This window comes from Cryptomeria japonica, chromosome 1 (genome assembly GCF_030272615.1).
Source record: "Cryptomeria japonica chromosome 1, Sugi_1.0, whole genome shotgun sequence".
Taxonomy (NCBI): domain Eukaryota; kingdom Viridiplantae; phylum Streptophyta; class Pinopsida; order Cupressales; family Cupressaceae; genus Cryptomeria; species Cryptomeria japonica.
Window position 1 is genome coordinate 394,881,418 of NC_081405.1, and position 27,257 is coordinate 394,908,674.

Here is a 27,257-nt window from a genome sequence, read left to right on the forward strand (position 1 = left end):
AAGATTTCTCTAAAGACCCCTTTTTAAGGGGTTTTTACCAGCAATCCCAAGACTTGAGAAGCACCATTGTTTTTGCCAAGATCCATAACCTCCTTCCCTAGAGGAGAGATCGGGTTAGCTAAGGCACTAGCATCCTTCAAAGCTAAAAGTCCCACTTGGTTCTGAAACATTCGGAATCCAAGAGGGTAAAACCATATCCATTTGCCCATCTTATGGATCCACCAAGGACAAGTTCTAATTATCATTCCCTCTATCTTCTGGCAAGACTACTCCCAAAGATCCAACACCAGAGGGAAGCTTAATTGAAATCCCCTCTTCTTGGACCAAGTCATCTAAAACATTGAACCAATTGAAGATCCTGTCATTTTGCCTGTCCTTCAGAGTTCTCTTCAGTCTTCTTCCTTGATTACAAGGCTTAATAGTAATAAAGCTTTCCCAATCTGCACTCCCTTCAAACATAGGGGCCTTCCCTTTATCAATCTTAGGAGTAGAAGTGGAAGGAGCATTAGCTACAATAGTTTCTAGATTAGATTGAGGGTACTTACTTTGCAAATGCCCGTACTCATGACAAATTCAACATTTGACTGGAAGCGTTTCATAATCGAGCTACTGAAACCAAGAAGAGGATCAAGGCATATTTCCATAGAATTTGGCATAGGGCTATTTAAATCAATTTCAACACATATTCAGGCAAAAGAGATTACCTTTCTATCTTGAGTTTGTTGAGCAGAACTAATAGGTCTGCTAAGTAGAAGAGCAATCGAGTGAAGAATGTTGCTCCTCTAGAGCTCAAGTGGAAGCCTAGGAAGATGAACCCAAATAGGGACCCTCGACAGAAGCTCCTCAATAGAGTTGAACCGCACATTCTAGGGTTTAATGAAGAGCCTAACTTGATTATAAAATAAGGGCCACCCTCAAAGGCCATGCAAGAGAAAACAACCAAAAAGAAGTTATTTGCACCCATTATTATCTCCATATCTCCTTTGGGGTTCTAGACTTGTTGTGCTTAATATTCTAGAATAGGCTTAGAGAGTTGAGGCCCCATAAGTTTGCGAATAAGAGTATGATTGCTCAAGTATGTTACATCCTCCAAGACCGTCTCCGGTTGAATTACTAGGACTGGACAATCCTGACATCTCTCCAAACAACCATTCACTTTTTTTATTCTAGGTAAACCCTTCAAGGATGAGGAACCATCACCAAACAAACTTTTCTTTAGATTCTCCATGGCATTTTCATGCAAAGAGGAAGAAGGGTCAGCAGTATCCATAGCTTCAGAGATCCTCAAACTGGGGGAAACACCTTGCTTTGCCATGCCCAACCCAATACCAAAAGAAAAAAAACTTAAGAGGCAAATATGGGGGTTCGATCTGCACCAAACCCTAGACCACATGCTCACTGAAAACAAAGGGAGGCCAATAATCTCCATTTAGCAAAGGAAAACCACCGAATCCCTCTCTACATAGCCAAGAGGAAGGTATACAACCAAGAGGAAGGAGAAAGCAACAAAACATGGAAACACAAACTTGTAGGAAAGAGACACTCCACCCCACTATGCAGTTGCAACAACACACCAAACCCACCCCACGCACTAGTTGCATCCAACCCCTCACACACACACCTAACTAGCACACAAATGCTAAAGAATGGGGCTAGGGTTTCCCCTAGCTTGCACATGGAAGCATTGTTGTACGCAACACTCTCCAATTCCCACCTCCAATCAATTATACCAATGAGTTAATATTTTCTTTTGTTGGACTTATATCAATTTTGGATGGCTTCTTTGGCCTTATGGTCCATTGGGTTCCCCCTATCCACTGATATAGAACCTTGGCCAAAGATTTTGTCACCTAAAAGAAAATACGTTGAGTTCTCAAAAGAAAGTTCAATAAAAATTTAAATTACAACAAATAAAAAATAAATGAAAAACGAATTTTGGAGTTTGATTACTTTCAAGTTTTCAAACCTTAAGTTACCTTGAGGATGTTGCTCAAGCTCTTGAAGAGCGTATCATAAAAAATGGTCTTTTCAACCCTTTCCCTTGCATCCAAAGTAGCTGGCTACGCCTCCGCCCCTCCTCGGGGGTGCGAATCCTCGTATCCGATATGGATATGAATACGATACGACGTGGAGACATGTTAGGCACCATACCCACATGTGCCCAATAAACCTCGGTTTTCTAATAGTGCCAGATTCTATGTGATTTAAAATTTGATGTATATCTTTCTAAATTTAGTTTATAAAAACCTTCAATCATGCAATTTTTTTAATTTTTATTTTTGGTATAAACAAAGTCCATACCAAATAAGGAAGACAAATGAAATATTTATCTATTTCAGTGACCCATTTTTTTGGGTTATCTTCCAATACTCTACTATTTTTTGCATATTGTAAATTGTTAAATTAATTATAATTATTTATGTAGCGATTATGTGTCTATATTGCTTTTAAAGCAACAAAAATCTCCTCTAATTACTTAGAAAATTGTGTTAGATATGTGTATGTGTTTTTTATGAATGCCATATCTAGTTGTATCCATATTGGAGGTCTTCAAGAAAGGCCATATTTGTATCCGTGTCCATGCAACTTTGCTCGCATCCATTTTTGATTATGGAGACTATCCACATGGTGCTAACAAATATCCTTTTGCACTAAATGTAATAAAATTGGTGGCCAATCGTGTGATTCTTTATTGTATAAACATCTTTCCCTTGGTGTGTGCTCTCATCAAATCAAGCACCCAAGGAGAGCACATCAAATTAAGCATGCAAGGCTAGTTGTAGATTGTAGTGATGCTTCTTGCCTCTTTCACCATGGTTTACATCCATCCAAGTTTGGTATCCTCAAGAAGAAGATCAATGCAATGGTTGATAGAAGGCTCTAAAGATAGGCGTCTCTCCTCAAGAGGTCTACTCATTGCAACATATGTTGTTGCATTGTTGGTCACAACTTGAATGACATTTTCCAACCTACATACATGACCAGCTTATTCAACATATTGCAAAATCTCATTGTTTTTCACTTTGGATGATGCATCAATCAACTTCAAGAATGCAAATTATCTACTTGAAGATAGTAGAAAGTTGGTCAACTATTTGTTCTTGCCCATCAACCCACCTATAAAACTGAAGTCAGGGGCATCTTGAGGGCATTGTGGAAAATCTGCATTGCATTTGGGAAAATAGGAATTTGAGGTAAGATCATGTGTTTGGTAGATAGTTGATAGTTTGGGATGGAAAAATGGCCATGTTTCATTGTATTAGGTAGGTGTTGCAAATTTATTGGTAGTTCTGTGTGTGGTTTGTTGGTCTTTTGGTAAAGTTTGAGGTGACTTGGATGAGTTTTGTTTTGTGATTTGACAAAAGCATGTATATTGGTTAACATAGGTTTTTGGTTGAAACTATTTTTGATTTATCAAAGGTTGTTTCGGTTTTGTGCCAAAGAATGGGTATTCTGGGAGGTTGCGTGGACCGTTTGGAAGGCATGCAATCAACAATGTGGGGATTATACACCATTGAATCATTGGAATTTATAAGTTTGTTATTGTAGGTCAGCACCACAGTACACATGGCTTTGGGCTTTGCACCATCTTGAGGTTGATGCAGATTATTTGGGAAAATGGAGAAAGGCATAAATATGCGGTTTTAAGACAATTGGAAGCAAGAGAAGGTGGTTAAAGAAAGTAGTGGAGCTATAGAAGGGCAGTAGCTAGGGAGCAAGGACTAGGAGGAGAGCGAGGCGACGAGTGTGATGTGGAATGCAATTACGTGAGCAAGTAATGTGAGAGTTGTGTGGTGTCATTGTATACTGTATAGTTATTGTGGCAAGTTTGGAATTGGTTATGTGTTTATGTATGTGAGAAAAGCCATTGTGGACATTATAACTGAGTTTGTGAAATTAATAAAAGTAAGAGAAGTTTTGGTGGTCGTGTTTTTCCTATGTTGAGAGTTTTCTAAGGTAAATTTGGTGTAATTTGTGGTGTTTTTTCTGCTTTTGTGTGTTTAATTGTGGGCTGCATGGTTGGATAATCCTTCTTGGGACCTTTTGGCCATGATTGCATTAAATGGTATTAGAGCAAGGTTGATTTAGGATTTTTGTTGGTGTGGATGCGAGTGTGAGCACACTTAGTTGATGCAATTTTTTAGAACAAGTTTGTTAAATGAGGTGAAGGGGTTGTTTTAAATTAAGGTGTAAGTAGAATATGGGGAAGTGCGATGTGGTGAATTGTACTTTCCTAGAATTAAATAATATTTACAAGATGTGGTACTTTGTAAGAGGTTTGTAGGCAAAGTAACAATTGCGAGGCATTCTGCAAGAGATGGTTATGGATAAAGTGCCAATCAAAGGAGATTGTGAAGATGTTACCAAAGAGAGGGCGAGGAATCCTAAATGTTGTAGGAAGAGTGGAAGAAATGTATGAGATGCTAAAGGCCATTTAGAACCAAATAAATGTGTTGGAGCAGATTACTAGAGGAACCTTGATCCTAGGGCCAAAGAGTGATGATGAGGAAGTGGTGGCAGACCTTATGGAATTAGTTGGAAGTGAAGAGGATAAGGAGGAGAAAATGCTAAAGGTCATTTTTGGGATTGGTAAAAGGACAAGAGTAGATATAAATTGAGAATATTTAGCCTATCTAGAAAAGGTAGGAGAAGCAAAACACTCCTCTACGCATGGTTGCATTTGTTTTGAATCTAAAGTAGTATGTGGCAGAAGCAAGGCAGCTGCAAATGTTCATTTGCAATCACCGAAACTCATTGGCTTTGTTTTAGACTTTTGCAATTAAAGAATTCCTAAAATCGTTGAGAAATAATTTGCTTCCTTTGTCATTCTTTTACAAAGGATGCTCGAGTTACAAGAGCCATTGCAACTTATGATTATGACGCAAGAATGGAATAGGTGGAAAGGGAAACGGGTGAAGGAGATTGTAGTTAGTGTTACCCTTTGGTTGAATGTGAAATACATTACATCTTTTATGCAACCTATTTTTAATGTCATAAGATTTGGGGATTTTGATAGTCCTAGTTGTGGGGAAATCTATGAGTGGATTGATAGCATGCTTGTATTGATAAATGCCATTTGGTAGAGAGATTCCACCCTACAATTATACGTGTAGCATATTTAACCATCATCTAGAAAAGATAGGAGAAGCAAAACACCATTTACACATGGTTGCACATGTTTTGAATCGAAAGTGGTATATGGAAAGACCTAGCAATATTTCTTATATTGACAACCACAAGGTGAGGAATGGCCTCATGAAGGCCGTTAAAAAATATACACTCTAGAGGAAGCTTCATTGATTAGAGTTGAGTGGATTAAGTTTACAAAATTGGATGGCTACAAGACTTAGGCAAGGATTGACATACACTTTGGCACAGGCCAAGCCTGTTAATTGGTAGTTAATACATGGAGCTCTAAGATTGTTGCACACAATTGCTATTTGTCTTCTCTCACCAGTTTTGTGTTTTTTTGCAACCGAGAGGAACTGTTTCACATAGAACTTTATCCAATTTCTAAAGATGAACAATCTTACCTTTGCAAGAGTGGAAGAACTCATTGATTGCCAATACACTTGAGCATAGGAAGATCCCACTGACATGGTGGGATATGGAGCTTGAGGAATTGGGGCAAGATGATGAATAGGTATAGATGGGATTGGATGGCATTGAGAGCACATTGTAGAATGAGGATACAATTCCTTCCAATAGTATTAATGATGTGTTTCTAGATCTCTAGTTGATGATGACGACTTTTATGTTTGAGCTTGTTTAGACAAAAGCAGCTAAGGATATCTTTTATGGTAGTCTTATTTTGTCATTTTGATACTCTTCACTTGTAGACTTTAGTTGGTACTTTGAAGTTTGAACTCTCAATTCATTGGTTCATGAATAATTAATGAATAAGAAATGACATTGTTTAATTGTTATAAGTTTTCATTCGTCAATTATTATAGTGTGTTCTCAATTTCATATTTATTATTTAGTTTTGTACATTTTGTGTAAATTCTGGTATGTAATATATAATATATATGTCCTTTCTTGTGCCATCTCCAAAGTTTAGGTTGCTGTTATTGGTGAAAAAAAAACAAAGACAAAAAAACTTACAATGGATATAAATGAATGAATCTATATGTAATTTTCAAATGTGCTTTTCAAAATTGCCCATGCTTTGACTCCACTTCTCTCATTGTGAACTTTTAGGAAAATCTCCCTAGAAAGTGTAAGCTTGATCAATGCTGCTGCTTTCTATCTCATTTATGATTTATTCCAATCTTCTTCTCCTTTTGCAGGGCTTGATGGTCTTTGTACACTACCAATAACAAGTTTATAGCAACTATGAAGTGTTAGAAAAATCTCCATGTGAGACATCCAATCATAATATATTTTATCCATTTAATTAAGTTATAGGTAAAAGAATGCCAATGCAGTATGTAGTGCTGAATTCCCTCGTTTGAAAAGACAATAACCTTCAAAAATTTCAAGAAACTTGTCTCACAAAATGTTTTAAACACAAACCCTTTCTTAGAAGATAGCTTTCTAAAAAAATTTGGAAAATCCTCACTGAATTCTTATGCTAAAATTCTCTTCTTTCGTGCAGTGTCATTTTCCTTGTTTACCTTGGCAAATAGTATTGCAATTCACTTTGATTGAGGGTGAGAGCTGAACACTATTCAAACGTTTTCAAATTCTAAGAAGGAAACTTAATAGAAATTTCAGAATTAATAAGTGAACTCACTGAAATATAGGTCCTTTATTCTGCCTAGCTGTAATGTCCCCTTTTCCTAATCAGTTATCAGTTGTAGAGGTTAGTTAGAGTCCATCACTTGGTCCCCATGGATTAACATGGGACCCTTCTAAGGGTGTTCTATGGCTCTTCAGTCAACCATCTTGTGCTTAATTCAGTATTCCTCAGCTCAGTATGGGTTTTGCAGTGGGCCTTTTGGAGCATTCTCAGACCACTTTATTCGCACTTACTAATTTTAGTAAGTCACTTGGGTTATGTTGCTCATACTTACTATTTATAGTAAGTCACAAGGGATCATTTAGTTGGCGACTTCTATATTGGGAAATGTTGGTAGATTGTCACGATGATCTATTATTTGGCATTTATCATGGTTATGTGGTTTAATAATAGATAACGAAATATTTAAAGTTAAACTAGTGTTTTAACTTTACATCATTTAATGATATTAATATTATTTTAAGTGACTTTATGAAATGGAGTTATAAGGAGTAACTTTTCATCAAAATCCATTAAGTGACTTTATTATTCCTCATGTGGCCGCCAACTATGAGAAAAGGAATACATTAAAAGCAAACTTTATTTAAATGATAAAAAAGCCAACTTGGGCGTGGGGTTTTGGCTGGAGTATAAAAGGAATTTGATTTTCTTTTTCAATCATTCAATTGTTTTCGATACTTTGAAGAGAAGAACATAGAAGGGTTTGCAGGTTGCTGAAGATTGGCTTTTTGGGAATGAAAACTCTCAAGAATAGTTTTTGCAGGTGTGGAAGATCACCCAGGAAAACTCTGCTGAAGACTCCATTCAGGGGTTTTGCTGGTGCATCAATTGATACATTTTGGTGTTGATTTGACAAAGATTTGTTGAGCATTTTAGGGCACATTTTAAGACTAGATTTATCAGCAGATTTGAGGAGTTTATTGTTGGTTCTTACTCGCCGTACCATACTGTTGTGATGTATTCACACATCGCCCCATTGCAAATGGGGACCCCTGCTTTTTGCTTTCTAGGGTTTGTTTTTCTGGGTTTCTAGGGTTTTGTCTGTTAGCCTTTGCAGGATGAGTGCTGTCAGGGGGGATCGTTGGATAGTCGGCTCTGCTTGAGCTAGGATGGGTCAGTGGATGCTCCGAGTTGGGGTTTCCTTCAAGGTCTTCCTTAGGCTTAGTTTTTGCTAGTGGTGTCCCGTTTGAGTCCGAGGAAGTCAGAGAGTGGTTGAGCAAATTTGGCAAGGATATAGAAGGAAATGGATCTAGGATCAAGTCTAAGTCAAAGTCAAGTCAGTTTGGAGGTGAATTAAACCTACAAAGAGGAATTTCGCTCCTGACCCTTCCAAAGGATCCAGAGCGAAATTCATATTTCCTCTATTCTGCTCTTTGGCATGACCAAATTTGTAACTTCTAAAGCATGGTTTGGGGGCCTTGGGCACATGTTTGCCTTGGGGAAGAGGTTTAAGACTTTGAAATGATGAAAATCAACCTGGGAGGAGAATTTCGCTCCTGACCCTTCCAAAGGGTCCAGAGCGAAATCCTCCATTTTGCCCTCTCTTGGCCCTAAAAACCTAGTTTGACCCTGCCTGGACCCAGTTAGGTGATGGATTATCTTGATAGTAAAAGGAAGAAGTTGATTTGATCAAGTTTGGAGGAGAATGAAGTGAACCTAGGTGAGAAACTAGCCAAGGATATGATTTTCGCTCCTGACCCTTCCAAAGGGTCCAGAGCGAAAATCCCATTAAAACCTCAATTTCTCACTTATCAAGGCCAAGTTTTGAGTCCTAAAGCATGTATGGAAGTATTTGGACATGTTTTTTTGCCTTTGAGAATGTTTGAAGCGTTGAAGAGTGAGGATTTTGTCCAGGAGGGTGAATTTCGCTCCTGACCCTTCCAAAGGGTCCAGAGCGAAATTCCTTACACACCTATTTTTTGACCTTGCTTAGACCACAAACCTTGTCACTTGGGTGGAGAATGATGTTTAGCTACCTTCTAGAGAGGATTGGAGGTGGAAAAATGAAGGATTCTAGCCTAAAAAGTGAATTTCGCTCCTGACCCTTCCAAAGGGTCCAGAGCGAAATTCTTGAAAGCACTCATTTTCACTCTAGCCAAAGTCAGGATCTTGGTGGAGATGCAAGAGAAACGATCTATGTTTGCCTCTCAAAGAGGATTGGAGTTGGAAAAGTCAAGGATCAAACCCAAAACATGATTTTCGCTCCTGACCCTTCCAAAGGGTCCAGAGCGAAAATCTTTGTAACTCTTATTTTCCTCCTTATTTTGGCTAAACTTTGGCATGATGGAGAAGGAATTAGTATGTTTTGGCCCTGAGAGGGAGTGGGATGCTTTGGAAGATCAAGATTTTAGCCTAAAAGAGAATTTCGCTCCTAACCCTTCCAAAGGGTCCAGAGCGAAATTCACTATAAACCTCATTTGCTACTTGATTTTGGCATCAATCCTTGGATCATTTTCCAAGTTTGCCTCTTGAGGTGGTTTGAAGTTTGAAAACTGAGTGATCAAGCCTAAACTAAGATTTTTGCTCCTGGCCCTTCCAAAGGGTCCAGAGCGAAAATCCTCCTAAGGCTCATTTCCTCCCTAGTTTGACCGAATTTTGATTTGCAAGGCATCTTGAAAGGAAGGATGGACATCTTTTGCCATTGCAAATGTTTGAAAGCATTGAAAAATGAAGGATTTTGAGCCAAATAGTGAATTTCGCTCCTGACCCTTCCAAAGGGTCCAGAGCGAAATTCCTAGAAATACCTATTTTTCCTTGGATAAGGTCAAGTCCTTGGGTTTTTATGGCATGGATGGAAATGAGATAGCATGTCTTTGCCTCTTGAGGTGGTTTGGAATTGGAGAAATGAAGAATCAAGCCTAAAAAATGATTTTCGCTCCTGACCCTTCTAGAGGGTCCAGGGCGAAAATCTACTTAGACCTCTTTCCATTCCTTGTTTGACCAAATTTTGATGTCTAAGGCATGTTGAAAGGGAGAATGAACATGTTGTGGCCTTTGGGAATGTTTTAAAGAGTTGAGGAATGAGTGTTTTAGCCAAGGAAGGAAATTTCGCTTCCGACCCTTCCAAAGGCTCCAGAGCGAAATTCCTTACAAGCCTATATTTTTAACCTTGCTTGAGCTTAGACCTTGTTCCTAGGGCGAAGAGAGAGGAGATTTTACTTTGCAAAGAAGATTGGGATTGAAAGAATGATGATTTTGGTCAAGAAAGGGAAATTCGCTCCTGACCCTTCCAGAAGGTCCAAGGCGAAATTGTGCAAAACCTATCTTTTCCCTTAGTTTCATGCCAAATCTAGTGTGGATCATGATTAAAGAAGGCCTTAGGAATGACTCCAAATTGCCAGTGATTATCAAGATTGAAGGAATTGAGCCAAATGATGAAAATCGCTCCTGACCCTAGGGCGAAAATTCTTCAATCACCTATTTTCCCTTGCAAAATCAAGTCAAACTTGGGTTGGATGTGAGAGGAGAAGTGTTTTCTAGCCAACTTGGGTTGGATGTGAGAGGAGAAGTGTTTTCTAGCCTTTTGAGGTGAATTCAACTTGAAATGATGGAGGAATAAGCCTAAATTAAGAAATTCGCTCTTGACCCTTCCAGAGGGTCCAGGGCAAAATTTCACCAAAACCACCTTTTTTCCAAATTTGTGACAAGACAATTGCAAACTAAAGTGAATTGGGATGGAAGAAGTCTTTAGGAGTAACTTCAAGTTGCTAGGAAACATTGAAATTGAAGGAATTGAGCCAAATCAAGAATTTCGCTCTTGACCCTTCCAAAGGGTCCAGAGCGAAATTCCTAAAATCCCTTATTTTCCTAGCGAAGTCAAGTCAAACTTGGGTTTTTGTAGCTTGGATGGGTGAGGAGAAGTTTTTTCTTGCCTTTTAAGGTGGATTCAAGTGAAGAAGATGGAGGAATAAGCTTAAAACAGGAATTTCGGTCCTGACCCTTCCAGAGGGTCCAGAGCAAAATTCCCAATTTCACTCAAATTGCTCATGATAGAGGTCAAGGCGTGGGTCCCTGGGCGCTGGAGGAAGGAAAACTATCATATGCTCACCTTTCAGAAGATTTTGGAGTGAAAAAATGGGGTAATTGAGGTCTAATCAAGAAAATCGCTCCTGACCCTTCCAAAGGGTCCAGGGCGAAATCCTTGGGGAAGCCTATTCTTCACCTTGTTTGGGCGAGGCAAAGTGCAGGTTGTGAGGTAATGTTGAAAAGAGGTCTAATTTGGCCAGGAATGCAAATTTCGCTCCTAAACCTTCTAGAGGGTCCAGGGCAAAATTCTTATAGGGCCTGTCCCTGGAAAGAATCTTGAACAAACTTCATTTTGATGTCTTCTTGTTGATGATTTAAGGAAGAAAATGCTATGTTAGAATAAATATATTATGTGTCCTTAATCATCTTATGGTTTGTCTTGCAGATGAAAGAAGACCAGGCCAGATCAAGGGCGACCTTCTCCAGTCCAGCATCATCAAGGACGATCTCTTCGAGTCCAGCATTTCAAGGAAAGGTACACCATCCATCCTGCACATCAAAGACAAAGGAGGTTAAAGCAAGGGTCTGTTGAAGAAGCAAATAGTTTCAGAAGAGTTAATTAAAATTATCTTCTCAGCATCATCAAAGTGAACATCTTTCAAGTTACAAGTGTCAGACAAGGTGGCGTCCCAGTCATCTTTCCTCCAGTTGGATTGGTCCACCTCAGCGTGTCCAGATTCAATGTACCCGACTCATCAAAGATGACACTAACTTCGATGTACCTACCTCAGTTATCCATTGGTCGAATATTCCAGAGAAGACGTGTTCAAATAATGCAATTATTTCATTGGCCAGAATTGAGTTTGTTGTAACAGACCCTAATTAGGGTTTTCATTGTAAAATCTTGGCCATTGATCTCAAGTTGCTCTGAGCCATTGAATTGTATTGAGGACGCTATATAAGCCCTGGCTCCTCATTTGTAAAGGGAATAGTTAGTCAGTAGTTAGAAGGTGAATAGTTAGAAATAGTGAATAGTCAGTTGATAGAATAGCAATTAGAGTAGAATAGAAAGAGAAGGCAAAGATTGTTGCCAAGATGTTGTTTTAAAAGACTTGTAAAACTTCATTGAAGAAATGGTGAAATCTATGGGTCGATTCAACAATTTGCATGGTCTCTATACTTCTCAGATTTGATTTCATGTTATTAGATGAGTGGAAGAAATGTGTTTGATTGATGGTGAAATTCGTATATCCATACTACTAGCAGTTTGTTGATTGCAGACTTGCCTTGTGTAGTCAACTGGAATCATTCAGTTTAAGCTTAACTTCAATTGTTGCTTCTTCACTGATATGCATCAGCCTGATGGTGTCTATGCTTGTAGCGATGATCTGAACATCATAAAGTTTTCCTCCGAAGATCGCACTAACCTTGTGGAGATGGTCCTGGGATGTCGAAGCAAGACTTAGTTAGAATTTCATCAAAAGTTATTCATTGCTCCTACATTCTTAGCGTCAGAATTAGATCCTTTCCTCGCCCTCATCCTTTTCCTTTTTTTTTCAAAATCTAGACTAGTGAAATCCTATGTTCTAGTAATAATCAAAGCGAATCAGACGTTCAGTCATCAAGTGTAAGTCCCCTTGCGATTCCAGCAAAATCACATCATACCACAGAGAGCTTATCCACGAGTAGAGAACCTACATACAAGAACCTTGGAGTTGCCTCGACTGATCCTTCGGCGAGATCTTCAGCAGTCGGGAAACTTTGCTCAAGAGAGGATAAGGTACCTTTAGGTATTTTATTCTGTGTTCGCATGTGCATGAAAAACACATCAACACATACCTAGGCAGGCCGTACCATTCTTGCCTGCAAGGTAATTGTTCCAAGGAGTGGCGTGGGTTAATAGGGCAGGTTCAGATCAAATTCCCACAACAAAATCAGACCATACAGTTTCATCAAGAATAACCCTATTCATCAGCAATTTATCATCCTCTAGTTAGGCGTTTGGATTTGGGCTGACTGGCAACCAGGCTTATTACTACATTTCCAGAATTATGAAATATTGATTGCTAATGTTAAAGAATGAAATCAAATCTGCTGTTATCATATGCTGATGTATATTGCCTGGCATGAGGTGTTGGAAATAGGGTATGTTCCAAATTTACATTTGTTGCAATTAAAAACCCTGAGTTTGTTAAGTTATTTATTAGTTAGCATTCAGAACTTGTTCCTTGTTATTCTCCTGCATTTCAATCTCGATATATGAAAAAACCACAAAAATCAGAAATTAGATATCCAGAACAGGTGGGATATTTCACTAGCACCAAGCATTCAGAAATAGTCTTCACCCTAGCTGTCCAGTTCCATATTTTCAGACAGCTCCACAGCCCAAGATTTTGTTCTGCTTGTTTAATGTCCACTCTACAAACTTAAACTGCATCCATGACTCGTGAGCATGATAGGGTGTAGAAACGTATACATAGCGCTCAGCATGAAGGATAAATACAGACATAAATTTGTTTGCATTCATGCTGCAGTTTTAAATTCCCTTAGACGAATTGGGCAACAATCCTTAAAGACTAGAAAATTTTTGTGCTATGGTTTTTAATATCTTATCTGGGGTGGGGTGGCTGATGATGGCTTCTTTTCCACATGATGGTCATTCTTAGCTGCAGCAGTTACAAGTTCTATGGACAAATTTTCAATTCCATGGGGTGACAAAATTTTTACCAACTTAAGAGTTACAAAAAAGAAAACTAATGAAAGTGCAGCAGTCCTGCCGGTGGTGGCTAATGTCCAATTCAGGCAGCAGTATTTAATTTCCTCTTTGGCACTTCTTCAGCCTTTGGTCTTAATGTCTAATTTTAGTTGGTTATTATTTATTGGGCCATGGATTTGGTCAAATCATGTCCTCCTACAGCCAGTGGGAAATGCTTAAAGATAGCAACAAAATGAAATTAAAACAGGTTGTGCGAATAGGATAAAGTTGTGGAATCTGGCCATATGCCTTCAATTTCTTTATGAAAGGATTAAGTAGTAATAAACTACAAATATAATGAAATATTATTATTGAATCTTAATCATATCAAGAGGTTTGTGAAGGGCTGTGTTTTTTGAAGGAAAAAGGTATTCAAGATAGATCAAGCAAGGAGGAGCATATTGAGAAACATTTTATTATCTGATTTTAACTCCTTGTGGAGCATGGAGCTATGGTTCAATTAACTGAAGATGAAAACTATCTATGTCTGGAATTGGAGGATGAAGACCCACAATTCACACAAAAATCACCATTGTGCTCATTTGACTGATTTTCTAGTTGATAAAGATTTCAAGTCAATAACATTTGCTATTCATCAACAAATCTGATTGCTATCTTTGATGGAAATACATGATTGTGTAAACTATTATCATGAGCTAGGGTTTATCATATTTAAAAAAGATTAAACTGGATACCACTTTGATACAATATTGGAGAAAAAAAACACAGACAAAAACATACAGCAGAAATAAAATATTGATTATTTTATATCACAGCAGTAGAGAAATTACTTGATAGTAGACTAGATCTGGAACCTACTTAGTTGGATCTACAGTGGTGGAGTGGCTATTTTATTTATAGATTTCATATAAACATCTAGAATAGATGATGGAAGACTCTAGAGGGAAGAATTCTGAGTTTGTCCATAATATAAATTTGTCTTTAGAAGCCATTAGGGATAGCAAAAAAATTGTCTAAGTGTAAAACCCTACGGTATCTTATAGGTCATCATTGTTTTTGTTCTAATTTCTCATTGACTGGCTGAATAGGTCACCCATGGTTTTAAGTTATGACTTGATTCTTTTAAATCATCATGATTACTGGCCTCTTGCACTAGGTTTCCATTCGCCTAGGTATTTAAACTAGATAAATACTTTTGTCCTAGGCAACAACCCCTTTACCCCTCAATGTTTATAGTAAAGTCTCCATATGCATTTAAAATTCACTTAAGTGCAGGCTGCACCCCACAGCCCTATAGGGTTTTTGACTTTGGTCAATCTTTTTTGTGCGGGGAAGAATAAGTGTATTGAAAGCAGCTAAGGCTCAAGGCCTTGCGGTCTCGTGGGATGGATGGCGTCAGCCGCATACCTTGTGTGGGGTAGCGGGGGCTAAGGATTGAAGATTTGAAAGATATCTCACAGCCCCACAGACAAATGAGAAATGTTAAAGAAACATTGCGGGGTGGTGGGAGGACACTTCAGGTAAGTGGCCAACAATTATAAGCATACACCTCGTGGTCCCTCACTTTTGTTGTTGATATGCAAAATGAGCCGCGGGACAGTAGGAGGGAATGTGAAGTCTTAAAAGGTTACCTTGCATCCTTGCGATGATTAAGACATTAGCAAAAGTTGATGTGGGATGAAGGGGCCCAACAAAAGTTGAGAATATAATGCACCACGGTGGAGTGCTTGCCAACTCATCAAGTCAATATAAGTGAAAATGAATCTCAACCTTTTAATAATAAGATCAATGACAAAGTTTTGAACCAGATTACGGCTACCAACTCAAGCGCTCACATGATGTGAATTAATGGCGATGAGACAAAGCAAATTGCAACTCAAGGAGATAAATGTGAAGTTCAAGGTCAATTTTGTCATTCTATTTCCAAGGTTTCAAGTGAACGAGCTCTGAGGCGATAAAGGGATAATTGCAATGACTAGCTAGAGTTTCAAGCTCCTTAAAAATAGTAAGTTGTCTTGCCACCCTGATGCTTCTATAGTGTGCTTTCTGGTTTTCTCAATCGATAAAGGATAATTAGAGTGATTCAATTAAAGAAAAACAAAACCCTAGTATAGGTGCAACCTACAATAGTACCTAAAAAAAACCAACCATTGACATAACCCCGACACAAGGTGAAACTTACAAAACAAAGAAAAGGAAGGTAGACCCACTGGCACAAGTAGTAGAATCATCTGCTCAACATGAGGAAAACCTGAGGCATAGAAGAAAACAAAGAGGGAGGTTAGGGGTTTACATGAAGATATTCTAGACTTATTACCAGGGTCATGAATGGAAAATAGGCTCAAAGAAACTTTCTCCGACCAATGTGCCAATTAAATAGATGCAGACATAGCATATTGAGGGTGAGATTTATTTAGTTTTTTCTATGGTAATAGGGACAAGGACATTCCTGTGTCAAACCCTTGGACCTTGGATGTAGGAAAGTTGGTAGTCCTAGATGTTTTCACCGAGCCAAATCTCATCAGGTTGCTGGCTAAAAGATATCACCTTGAGTCAAACACAATTAGGAGTGTTGAGGGTTTGGTCATGGCAAATTTGAGCAAGGAGGGCATCATAGATTGTTTTGACTTAAATAGACAGGCCTTGAAGAAAATCAAATTAGATAAAATTGAGGAAGAGTATAAGATACAAAAGATGACTTGGAGGAATGATGAGATTCCTAGATACAGAAAGACGATGTATGAAAGTGGAAGGAATGACATCTCATTCTTAGAGTAGGAGCCTTTTGAGCTAATAACTTTTGAAAGTTATTTTGTGAAGAGATATTCTGCTCTATGCCAAATATTGGGAAGGGATGCTGACAAAGTGAGAATGCCAGTCAACATGATGATGATGGTTATGAGAATTCAGCATCCCAATGTTAACGAAGAATATGACTTAGCCACCTAGTTACAAAATGAATTGCATGAAGGGCTGATGAGGGTAAAGAATGACCAATCAGTCATAAATTTCAGACATTATTCTCTCTTGTGTCACATACTGTTGTCTCAAAATAGACAATCATGGAGTCTGAGTATGAAAATAACAATGATTGATCACCTTGGTAGGCTACTACCAATACAGAATTGGACTCTGATATGGGAAAATTCAGATTATGTAGTATTCCACAATCACTTTGTAATGAAGATATTGAGTTGGTGTGGGTTGAATTATAGCAGATTGCCACCCATGTTTGTGCAACTCTTGAGAGCAAGAGAGAAGGCCAACAGACAAACCATTGCTTGAAGATGCATTCACCCACAATTTTGGGGATTGGTTCTTCTTTTCTGATTATACTTTGATAAGAATTTATGGGTGTCCTCAGGCACCACATTGTTTGCCTAGGTTAGTTCCTCCTAGAGTTGCCTTTCTTGAATTTATGTGGCAGCTCATTTGGATGGAGAAGAAGTTTGTAGAAACAGAGAAGAAATGAACCCATATGCCAAGACATATCAGGTTTGTGGACTTTGTAATTGGATGTGATACTTTTTGGAGCAAGTTCAAGGTCATTAAGGATAGGTATCACCTTGAAAGTGGAAGATTAAGGGCCTTTGGTCTTGAGGGATATATAAACCACTTGAGGGTTATAAAAATGAAAAGGACCACATATATTCATGAGACCTTTTATAAGGAAGATGTGGTGAAAAACTACAATGATATTTCAGAGGCATTGCAGAGAAGAAAGAAGTGGACCATATTGTTGAGACTTGAAGAAGAGAAAAGAAAATGGGACCCAAGCTTTCGAGGTTTCTATTCAGAAATCCCAGATGATATGAAGAGGATGACCCTAATGCTGGATAATTTTGAACAGATATATGGCCAATCACTTGCAGCCCAATCATATGAAATGGAGCAGAGGCTGAAACAATTGCCACCTAGGGTGGAGGAAGTGCAAGGCAAAGGGAAACAGGTTGTTGATCAGGGTGATCAAACATCACAAGCTGCTCCTCATGCTTTACTTAAGGTTTCACCCCACAAAAGGTAAGGAACAAGAGTGCGACCTCAGGATGAAACTCATCTCATGAAATAGCTGAAGAAACAAGGGTGGCACTGAGGAGGCAGTAAATACAATGTTCCAAATGAGATTTGATCATGAAGTTGATCAGCCACTACCATCTCCACCAAGGGAAGATATTGCAGAACAGGAAGGACAAGAACAGGAAGACAAAATAAATATGCCTAATACCATCCCAATGGACCAAGTGGATGATGAGAGAATGATTGCTGCTGGTCAGTTCATTTTAGCTGATGACTTTATCAAAACTTCAGAATTCAAAAGTTTCTGGTTACAAATAAAGATGGAGTTGTCAGATGAATAGGTATCACACCTCAATGTGGATGGTATTGACATAACTCTTGATGAAGCCAAAAAAATGGTGAAAGAAAGTGGGATGTTATTGATCCCAAATTGGGATCTTGAAGATATCTTTGTGCTGGATCAAATCAGAAGACGAGGATCCAATGTTTGCAGCTGAGTTTGAGAGTGTTAGAGGAGTAAGAGGCACAAGATTTAATTTTAATATCCAAATCTTTGGCTAAATGGACCAAGGCTCCAAGGACTGATAAGCCAAAATTATTGCATGGAGTGGAGGAAACAATAGGCAATGCTGTTGTGAGAACTTTAACGGATACAACTACCTTGGAAGCTACCACAATCACTTTACATGCAACAATGTTTGCTAGGGCTGCTGCTGAGAGCCAACAAAAGGAGATAGATAATCTTAAGGAAAGGCATGTCACTTTAAATGAAGCATTCAATAACTTGTACATGGAAAACATAGGATTGTAGAAAGCCTTGGGACAAGTTGATTATGCTCTAGCTCTAGAAGGAACAATGGTTATCTATCGGCCTTCTGCCATGGCTAAAGGTGAATCTTCTGCTGGTGAGATGACCCAATTGAGAGAAAAATTCAATAAATTTGCTGGTAAATTAGAAATAATGGAAGAGGCATTGCATAAGACAAGGGAAATTGACAAGGGCAAAGCCTTGGAAGTCCTGCAAAGCATTCTCAAACACATGTTCCAGAAAATTTTGGATAAGATTGAAGAGTTACATAAAGGTTATCAAGCGCTGTTGCAGGCTGAAAAATAGTGCAAAGAAATATTGCCTGTCTTGAAATCAATGTTTGAGCAATGGCATCCTAAAGTGCATACTTTTGAAAGATTATTCTTAGCCACACAATTCAGACCAAATGCTCCCCCACAGATTAAACCAATAGAAAAGATGATTAGAGTGTTGGTAGAGGAGTTGCCATTTGTAGAAAGAAATGAGCAAGCAATAAAGGGAAAGATAGAATTCCTTTGCACTCTAACTCACTGGTCAATTCCAAATTTTCTTAATAAAGATAATGAGTTAATTTGCTTTGAAGACTGGAAGAATGAGTGTGAGATGTGTGTGCCATGCATCTTATTAGTGGTCGATGATGGGAAAAAGTTGCAAATGCCAGCATGCCATTCAACCTTAAATGAAATTATTGCTATAGATGTAGGATATGCCAAGTTTATAAATTATACCAAAGCAGTCCTTGATAGAGGAGGAACTACATGGAAGGAGTGACACACTGTATATTCAATTACTTTCTAGCTATTTACATAAGGACCTTGCAAGATCTAGGATATGATCATAGGTACCTTATAATTATAGAAAGAAGCTAAGTGTTTATTGAAATACATATCCATCGGTCACTAGGTTTCAGTGTCTTGGCTTGACACTTTATTTTCCTTAATTCAATTGTCTTCTTGAGTTTCCAGTTCAGCATGTTCCACATCAACAAATCAGTTAGAGATGAGCCGCATCTAGAGGACAGCTCATATCAGCATCTCCGAACAAGAATTTAGTTATATTTGCATTTCCCTCTCAAGGGTACAAATATATTTTGTTTAATGCAAAAGTAAGGATACCTTCGGGTATATACCTTTGTAATCAATCAAATTTTTGACATATGTATCAATGATCCTAAGCTTGTTTGCTCCCTTGTAATCTATACAAGGGAATTCAAGATTATTGATACGTGGTCCTGTTTTGAAATTTTGTACTGGGCAGGTAGACTAGAAATGTCTAAAGCTTTGGTAATAGAAAGTCTTTGCAGAATTATGAATCAATGAATTATATCAACTATTTTACAGAGTTAATGAAGAATACGAGAGAATTGTCTTCTTATTTGTGTTTTTGTGTCATATGAATTGAAATGTTCAGGATGTTTTGATTTGTCTTTGCATTTTGAATGTGACTGTGTGACATGTTTACAGGTTTCTCTTAAGGAAAGGATTAAATTCTATGGTCATGTTACTGTGATGTGAGAATGCAAATAAGTGATTTGTAAGTAAAATTCTTGTTGTAATTCTAAGAAACGCTTATGTCATACATAAATTCTGATATTAAATGGTTGGATCTGAGTTTGGTTTCGTGAATATGTATATTTTGTCAGTTGACTTCTGTTACCCTTGGATTTAGGCAACGATCCTTTGTGAAGTTTATTTCATTTCAGTAACCATCCTTTTCATCAACATTCATTTTACAATTTATGTTCCTAGGATTAGGATTAAGCTGGAATTCATTCTCAATCTGGCTAAATACTGAAAATAACTATAGATGTAGCCAATTTTGAGTTAAATGTAAGAGCCATGGTCATGTTTGATTGAGGATTATCTTCTATAGCACAATACTTGTTTGCTGTTGTTGTCTTGATTTGTCAATATTGTGAAGGTTCACCCACCTTGGTCTAGCAGAGCCAAAAGTGCAGGTGATTTATCAATCTTTGATTGATGTTAGGTTAGTCGGCCTTTGATCCAGGTATCTGTTGATAGAAAATAGGATAATTCTTAGGAATACTTAGACAATCAGCTGGAAACACCAACACCAAGGTACTTAAGATAGTGTACAAGTGTTGCATGTGTTCTTGTAGATTTCTTCTGTAGACCAATTTATTATTTAAAAAAATCACAAATCTTTGCAAGGTTGGAATACCTTGTGCATGGTAGATTGGAAGTGGCAGGGGTATTCATCAAACCAAATGGCATGACTAAAAATTCATAATAATCTTCTGCCTACTTGTGAATTTTATGGCATCTTGACATTGGACAAGATAATTGTGCCATGCAGCTCATCAATCAACTCTTCAATTCGAGGAATGGTGAATGGCTTCTTAATTGTCCCATCGTCCCTGAAACCCGTCCTCGAAACTTAAGCCCTTTGTCCCCCTGTCTTCGAAGTCCGTCCTTGTGTCCTCCCGTCCCCCCATTCCCAACACTCGTGGAACATTGTCCTTCATTTATTCACCATCAAGGTGAAGTCTTCTTCATGTTTGATCTAGTCCACATCTTTGCCTTTGGAAATCCTTGTCTTGAAGTCTTCTTCCCATCCTTGAAATTTTGATCTTTCTCATTTGCATTTGTGATGCTGTCCTTGCAATACGCATGTAGAGTCATCTTGGAGCCAATCCTTCATCATGTGTTGTTTTGAGGTGTTGAGCCCTTGGTATCCCTGCAGGCTGCATCCTCTTTCACCTCAAGCCTTGATCAGCATGCTTCGCTTCCTCCTAGTAGACCTGTAAAACAAACAAACCTTGAATCAAACACTTATGTGATAAACTTTATTTCAACCTTGGTGGAAAATTGATCATCATCAGTTCCTAAAACATCTGCATTATCTTTGTCAGTTCTTTCATTGGGTGGAAATTTGATGCCTATAGGGACAAAGCATCTTACACACTCTCTTTGTGAATTCAGCCCTCAAGTGGAAATCCGATCCTCATCGGGACTCATTGTCCTTGAAAATTTTGTGTTGATTTGATCACCATTTGATGGAGTGGAAATTTGAACTCCATTAGGACACTTCAATGTTTCTTACTTTGTCCCCATTCCCGATGGGTAAGTTGAACAATCAATTCAACTTAGGTTCTGATTAGAGAATTGTAACACCAATTCTGGAAAATGTGAAGGTCTAGATTGAAATCCAGAAAATTCTCCCCAAAAAAACCTGGTTTTCAGACTTAGCAATGGTCTGATTTTGATGCTTAAGTTTGAAATTGTCCTTCCAAACTCAGAAAATGAATGGTATTGCAACCCAGTTTGCTGTCTCGGATCTGATTTCTGAGTATAAATGTCTGAAAAATCTCTGAAAATTGTGTTTTATCAGCTGAAAATCATCTCCATCATGGTGCAATTTATATGTCTGAAGCAATTTACCCTTACTTTTCTGGAAATGATTACGTTTTGCCTGAATCTATGGCTGGGAATGACCTTTCAGTCTGAAAATAGTGGCTGGTAAAAACGTTCCAGGTCTGAAGACGCCTCTCTAAACTCAGAAAATGATAGGTTTTGATACTTGAAACACTTTTCCTGGTCTGAATTTCTTGGTTTGATGCCTGAATACACTTATCAATACTCAGCAAATGACTGATTTTGGATGTCAAAATGTTGTCTCAGGTCTGATTTTCTGAGTACAATGTCTGAATATGCCCTCTTAAGTCTGAAAATATGGAATCCTGGTGTCCTTTATAACGTCCCTGGTCTGAACTTCTCTCTTGAAGTCTAAGAACACCTCTGTGAATCACATTTTAATGGCTGGAAATGGTCCAGCCATGGCGCACTTCCTTCATTTGGAGCAATTTGCCTCCAATCACCTGAAAATGACCATGTTTTAGCTCAAGTTGATGGCTGGGAGTGGCGATTTGGTCTGAGAGTATGTTGGAAATGAAGCTTCAGACCCTGGATTAGCAATGGCGCCCCCTTGAATGATGTCACAATTCTCCAACAATGGCACCAAACACACAGCTGGGCAAAATCTCACCCTCTCCAATAATGGCGCACCTTCAACCAGCTGTTTAACTTTCCCATCAATCGCAATATAATATAATATATGTGCTGGGCTGAGTCTTTTATTCATGTTTTTGCCTTGCAAATTCACCACACAGCCAATGTGGGATAAAACTTCTCTTTTACCAGCCTGGTGGAAAATCGAATTGCATTGGGATTCAACACTTGGCACATTAACCTTTGCTTGATCATTAAATATTTGTGTTAAGGCAAAATTGATATCATTTGGTACCCACTTGAATTCAACTTAAGCCATTTGGGGAAAAATGCACTCCATCTAGACACATAATTTTATTAAAATTCACCCCCATTTGTAACTGATATCCATGAGGGGAAAATTGACCCTCATTTGGACAAATAAATTTCATCACTTAACTCATTTTCATACCCAAATCCACTTCAGGGAAAAATCGATGGCCATCTGGACAACTAAATTTCATCATTTCATGTAAAAAACACACCCTGGTGGAAAAACGTCCTTCATCTGGACTCAAAATCTCATTAAAACTTGTCACATTTCATCAAAATGCTCTCTAGGGGAAATTTGAACTCCATTTGGACACATAATTGCACTTAAATTGGTCATTTACCTCATGATGGAAAAATGTGGGTCATCGGGACGCACTTTCCTTGTACATTTTTGCTCTTGAAGGCTTGGTGGAAAAACGATCTCCATCGGGACAACCTCAGTGGAGAATCTAGATGCATTGGGATTTTCCCCAAAAATGCTGTCCATGAGGGGAAAAATGCACCTCATCAAGACAAAGACCATTTTCATCATTAAAATCAACTCTTTTGCTAAAAAATGGAGTGGAAAATCATGCTCCATTGGGACACAGTCCAATTTCACCTTTTAAACTCAGTGGAAAAATGCTTCCCATCGGGACAACTCACTTTTATGCCTTAAATTTCATGGGGCAAAAATGTCTTCCATCGGGACTGTGATGATTTTCACACTGAAAAAGCCCAAACTTATCATATTTTGTTATTTCATGCAGTGAAAATTCTATTTCCATCGGGACTTTTAACATTTTAACTGGATTTGAGGGGGGGAAAACAAGAGTTCATTGGGAGTTTGTGCAATTTGACATATTTAACTTCTTAGGAGTGGGAAAAACGACTTCTCTCTAGCACAAAATTCACACCAATTTGCAACATTTTTATCATTTTTTGCTCGAATTGTAAGGCAAATTGAAACCTCAACAATTAGAAAAATAAACCGGCAAGCTAAGACAACTTGACACTTAGGATCATTTCTGCAATTTTAACACCCTTTTGCATTTTGACATTACATTCTCTTACTAGCAAAGGCTAAAACTAGGAAACTACTGGTAAAGTAAGACAACTTAAGCAAAACAACCACTTTAAAAAGCAGAAAAGTGGGGGTCCCCATTTGCAATGAGGTGATGTGTGAAAAGGTCACAACAGGTCCTTGGGTGGGCTTCAACAAATAAGGAAGCTTGTCATGTGACTTCCCTTCAACTTGCATGCATAATCTTTAGACCTGTGGACTATACTCATCCACAAACTTCTGTTGTCTTTGATGCAAATTACAAAGTTTTAAAAACTTCTCATCTGCAGTTTTCTGGCCACAAACAACAATTATCAACTCAGTAAATTCCTACAGTGAATAATTCATCATGTTCACCATCTTGCTTTACCAAGTCATAAACCATTCATAGGCATCTCCTTCAAGATGAAGAAAAATAAGCTGAAGTTTTTCCATATTGGACACCTGTATTTGGGAATACACTTCTAAATTATTCAGCTGTACATTCGAAAGAATTTTCAATATACCGTCAAGATTTGGAACTTCGGTCTTTGGCATGTGATATTGTGAACTTGTCCTGCTGGAGTCTTGTCCATCAACATCATTTATCGTTTACCCTGCAGGCATTTAAATCATACTCTGTATGGATGTCTGTGTTGTTGGGCATACAGGTCTGCCAGAGCCTTCTGAGGGGATCATTGTTGAAATACCAAGCTTCTTGTCAGGGGTTCCAATGTGTTGGAGGAGACGCATCATGGGCCGGCTTCGGCTGGTTTTGGTAAGGGGATGGAGGATATATGGGCCAAAAACTATGACATGATTCAACTCCATGAGTAATGTGAGTATTTACCATAAGCAGTTCCTGAATTGCTTTGGACATCTCCGTTACACTCTGCACCATTGGTTGTACCATGTATCCCTTCATGTACTTTCTCAGTAAATAGTTGTCATGCCTTTGCTTACTCGTGATCTTCTTCATTGTGCCGATCAGATGAATTTATGTTGGCAGGATTGGTGCTTTAATATCATTGTCGTGAGCCTGAGCTTGAACCTAAAAATGTTAACTACAGCCAACATACAAATATGGACCAAAGTATAGAACTAGAATATAAATTTGCAAATATTTTTTTCTTTATAAGAGAACTTAAAAACAACAGAAAAAGAAAATATGTTCTAGTATCACCGATGCAAAGAACAGCCCAAGGTCTTGAGTGAGACAATTTTGTGTGGAGAGGCCACCAAATCCTCCCTTACAATTCTAAGGGAAACCTCCATTCCAAAAGATCCTTAGACATGATTTTATAGTTTTATATAATGGGGAAGGATAGGATGAAAGAGGAGTCTGCTGGCAGTAATCATTCCTGTTTGAGCAATCACTTGTAATCTATCTGGTGTAACAGGTCAAACAAATCCTAGGTAAACATCTAATTAGGTGCTGACTATCCTTTATTTTAGGAACTCCTAATTATGCGCTAACAGTCTCTTCATTTTAGGGATTCAGTCTGTTTATTTAACCACGTGAACAGATCCTAACTAATTGTTTAATTCAATACGAATTGTCCTTGATTTTAAGTAGATGAAGCTTGTTCAGTGCTGACTGACTGCTGGTTCATTACATTAGAAGCACTTTAAAATTTCAGGTCTCATAACATTCTTAAAATAAAGAGTAAACCTTTTCAAAATGGTGGTCTATATCCCTGTAGACTTGCAGTTGGTTTTTTGCTTTTTTATTGCTTGTTGACATATGTCAGAGATAATTTGAACTTGTCCCATTGTTGCTAAGTGCTACTGTGTTATCTTGGCATTACGACAGTGTGGCAGTAAGATGCTTCTATGGAATTTCAATCAATCTTTGGGCATTTTTGAGTTCAATACTTCTAGGAAATCTACCAAATTGAAGCATTATGACTTGCAATCGGGCTTGAGATCAATTCTTCTAGCAGGCTTTCATTGTCCATTCCTTGCATTCTGTGCAAATTAAATAAAAAAGGAAATATTTTAGCCATGCCTTGATAAACCACAGATTGAGTTATCTTTTCATTGTAAAGTCATGAGTTGTTTATCTATATATAAGCTATGTTACTAGGAGACGCGTCTCCTGCCCCCTGAGACACGAGCCGGAGACGGAGACACGTCTCCGGAAACTTCTCGATGCACAAGACATTTAGACTGGCTATGGTACCAACAGTATAAGCAATTTTAATTTCAATTTTTGTTCAATTTTAAATCTAACGTTAAACTCCACCACTGTTCTTGTTTTCAAAGTTCAATGTCATTATATTTCTGGAAATTATTAAATTATATTAAAAAAAAATTGGCATCTTGAAGTATCCCTGTCTCCTATTTTTGAAAATTACCCATACCAGTACCGGTACCAGTCTCCAACGTCTCCAAGTACCCCCGTCTCCCGATAACCTTGTATATAAGTTGTAATGAGCAAAAACTATGCATGCCATATGCTCACGCAAATTATGATATGAAATTCTATTTGAAATCCAACAGAAAAGTGAAGCATTCCTGCATTTCTCATTCTTTTCTCCTTCAAGTTATACTAACTGTGTTCTGAGTGTGAAACAAACAATTTGTCAATATAATTTCTTCTAAATATCTGTTATACATATGCTGCAGTAAATGAAGATATACAACTGGCCCTTGCACATCAGGAGTACAAAGCAGGCAACTATAATCGAGCATTGGAACATTGTTACATTGTTTATGAAAAAAATTGTACACGGACTGATAATCTTCTTCTATTGGGAGCCATATACTATCAGGTAATGTGATATTGGAAAATAGCTTAAATGATGAATGTGTTTTTTTTTTTTTTCCAAAGATGGGATTTATTTGTCAAAAATAACTGGATAAAAATATTACTTACGTTTATCCATGAAAATTTGTTTTAATCCTAGTTTCTTCAGGAATATAACATGGATATTTTTTAGCGTTTTAATCTAGTTCTACGAACTAATTTAATGAAGAATGCTTGGTCTTTTGGAAAACTATTATTGCTATCTGTAATTCCTGGTCATGCAAATGATTGAAGAAACTGCAAGTTTGAGAATGTAGTTGAGCATTTATTAATTGATTTGAATATTGTGTATTTATGCCTTGTCTGCAGTTACATGACTTTGATATGTGTATTGCTAAGAATGAAGAGGCTATAAGGATTGATCCCCAATTTGCGGAGTGTTATGGAAACATGGCTAATGCATGGAAGGTGTGGCTTATGTTGTGAAGCTTTTAGCTGTTTCTTTGGTTATAGTATGTTTTTCTCTTTAGTTTAATAAAATGTGATACTTGTGGTCCTTAAGGGTTTCATTGAATACTTGTATGTTTCTAATCATATATAGCATTTAGTTACGCATTGGTGCAGTACTAACTATAATTTTTCCTTTTGATTGTTTTTGTTTCCAGGAAAAGGGAAACATTGATCTGGCTATTCACTTCTATTTGATTGCTATCAAGGTTTCTGTTCACAAATCTTACATACTTGTGCTAAGCCATTGTTTATCCACACTGTTTACTTTTAAGGATTATATCCATGTTGACTTTCTAGAGAAATTGCCATAGTATTTTTTAATAGAAATTCATGTTGCTCCTACTGATTGATTTAGGGTTCTTACCTTTCAAGTAACCTTTGTTAATTGCTTGTTTTGTATAAAGTTGATGCAAGTTATATCTGAGAGACTCTTTCTTTCTACAATTAG

The 27,257-nt window shown here is 37.8% G+C and overlaps 1 protein-coding gene across 2 annotated transcripts in view; it reads left to right on the plus strand.

Moving 5' to 3' along the window:
* Positions 1-27,257, plus strand: part of LOC131070933 (probable UDP-N-acetylglucosamine--peptide N-acetylglucosaminyltransferase SEC) — a 104,035-nt gene that overhangs the window by 17,548 nt on the left and 59,230 nt on the right. For both annotated transcript variants that reach the window (XM_058006628.2, XM_058006627.2), the window contains exons 2-4: positions 26,179-26,324; positions 26,669-26,767; positions 26,965-27,015. In XM_058006628.2, the coding sequence (XP_057862611.2) occupies positions 26,179-26,324; positions 26,669-26,767; positions 26,965-27,015 (296 nt within the window). The remainder of the gene's footprint in view (positions 1-26,178; positions 26,325-26,668; positions 26,768-26,964; positions 27,016-27,257) is intronic.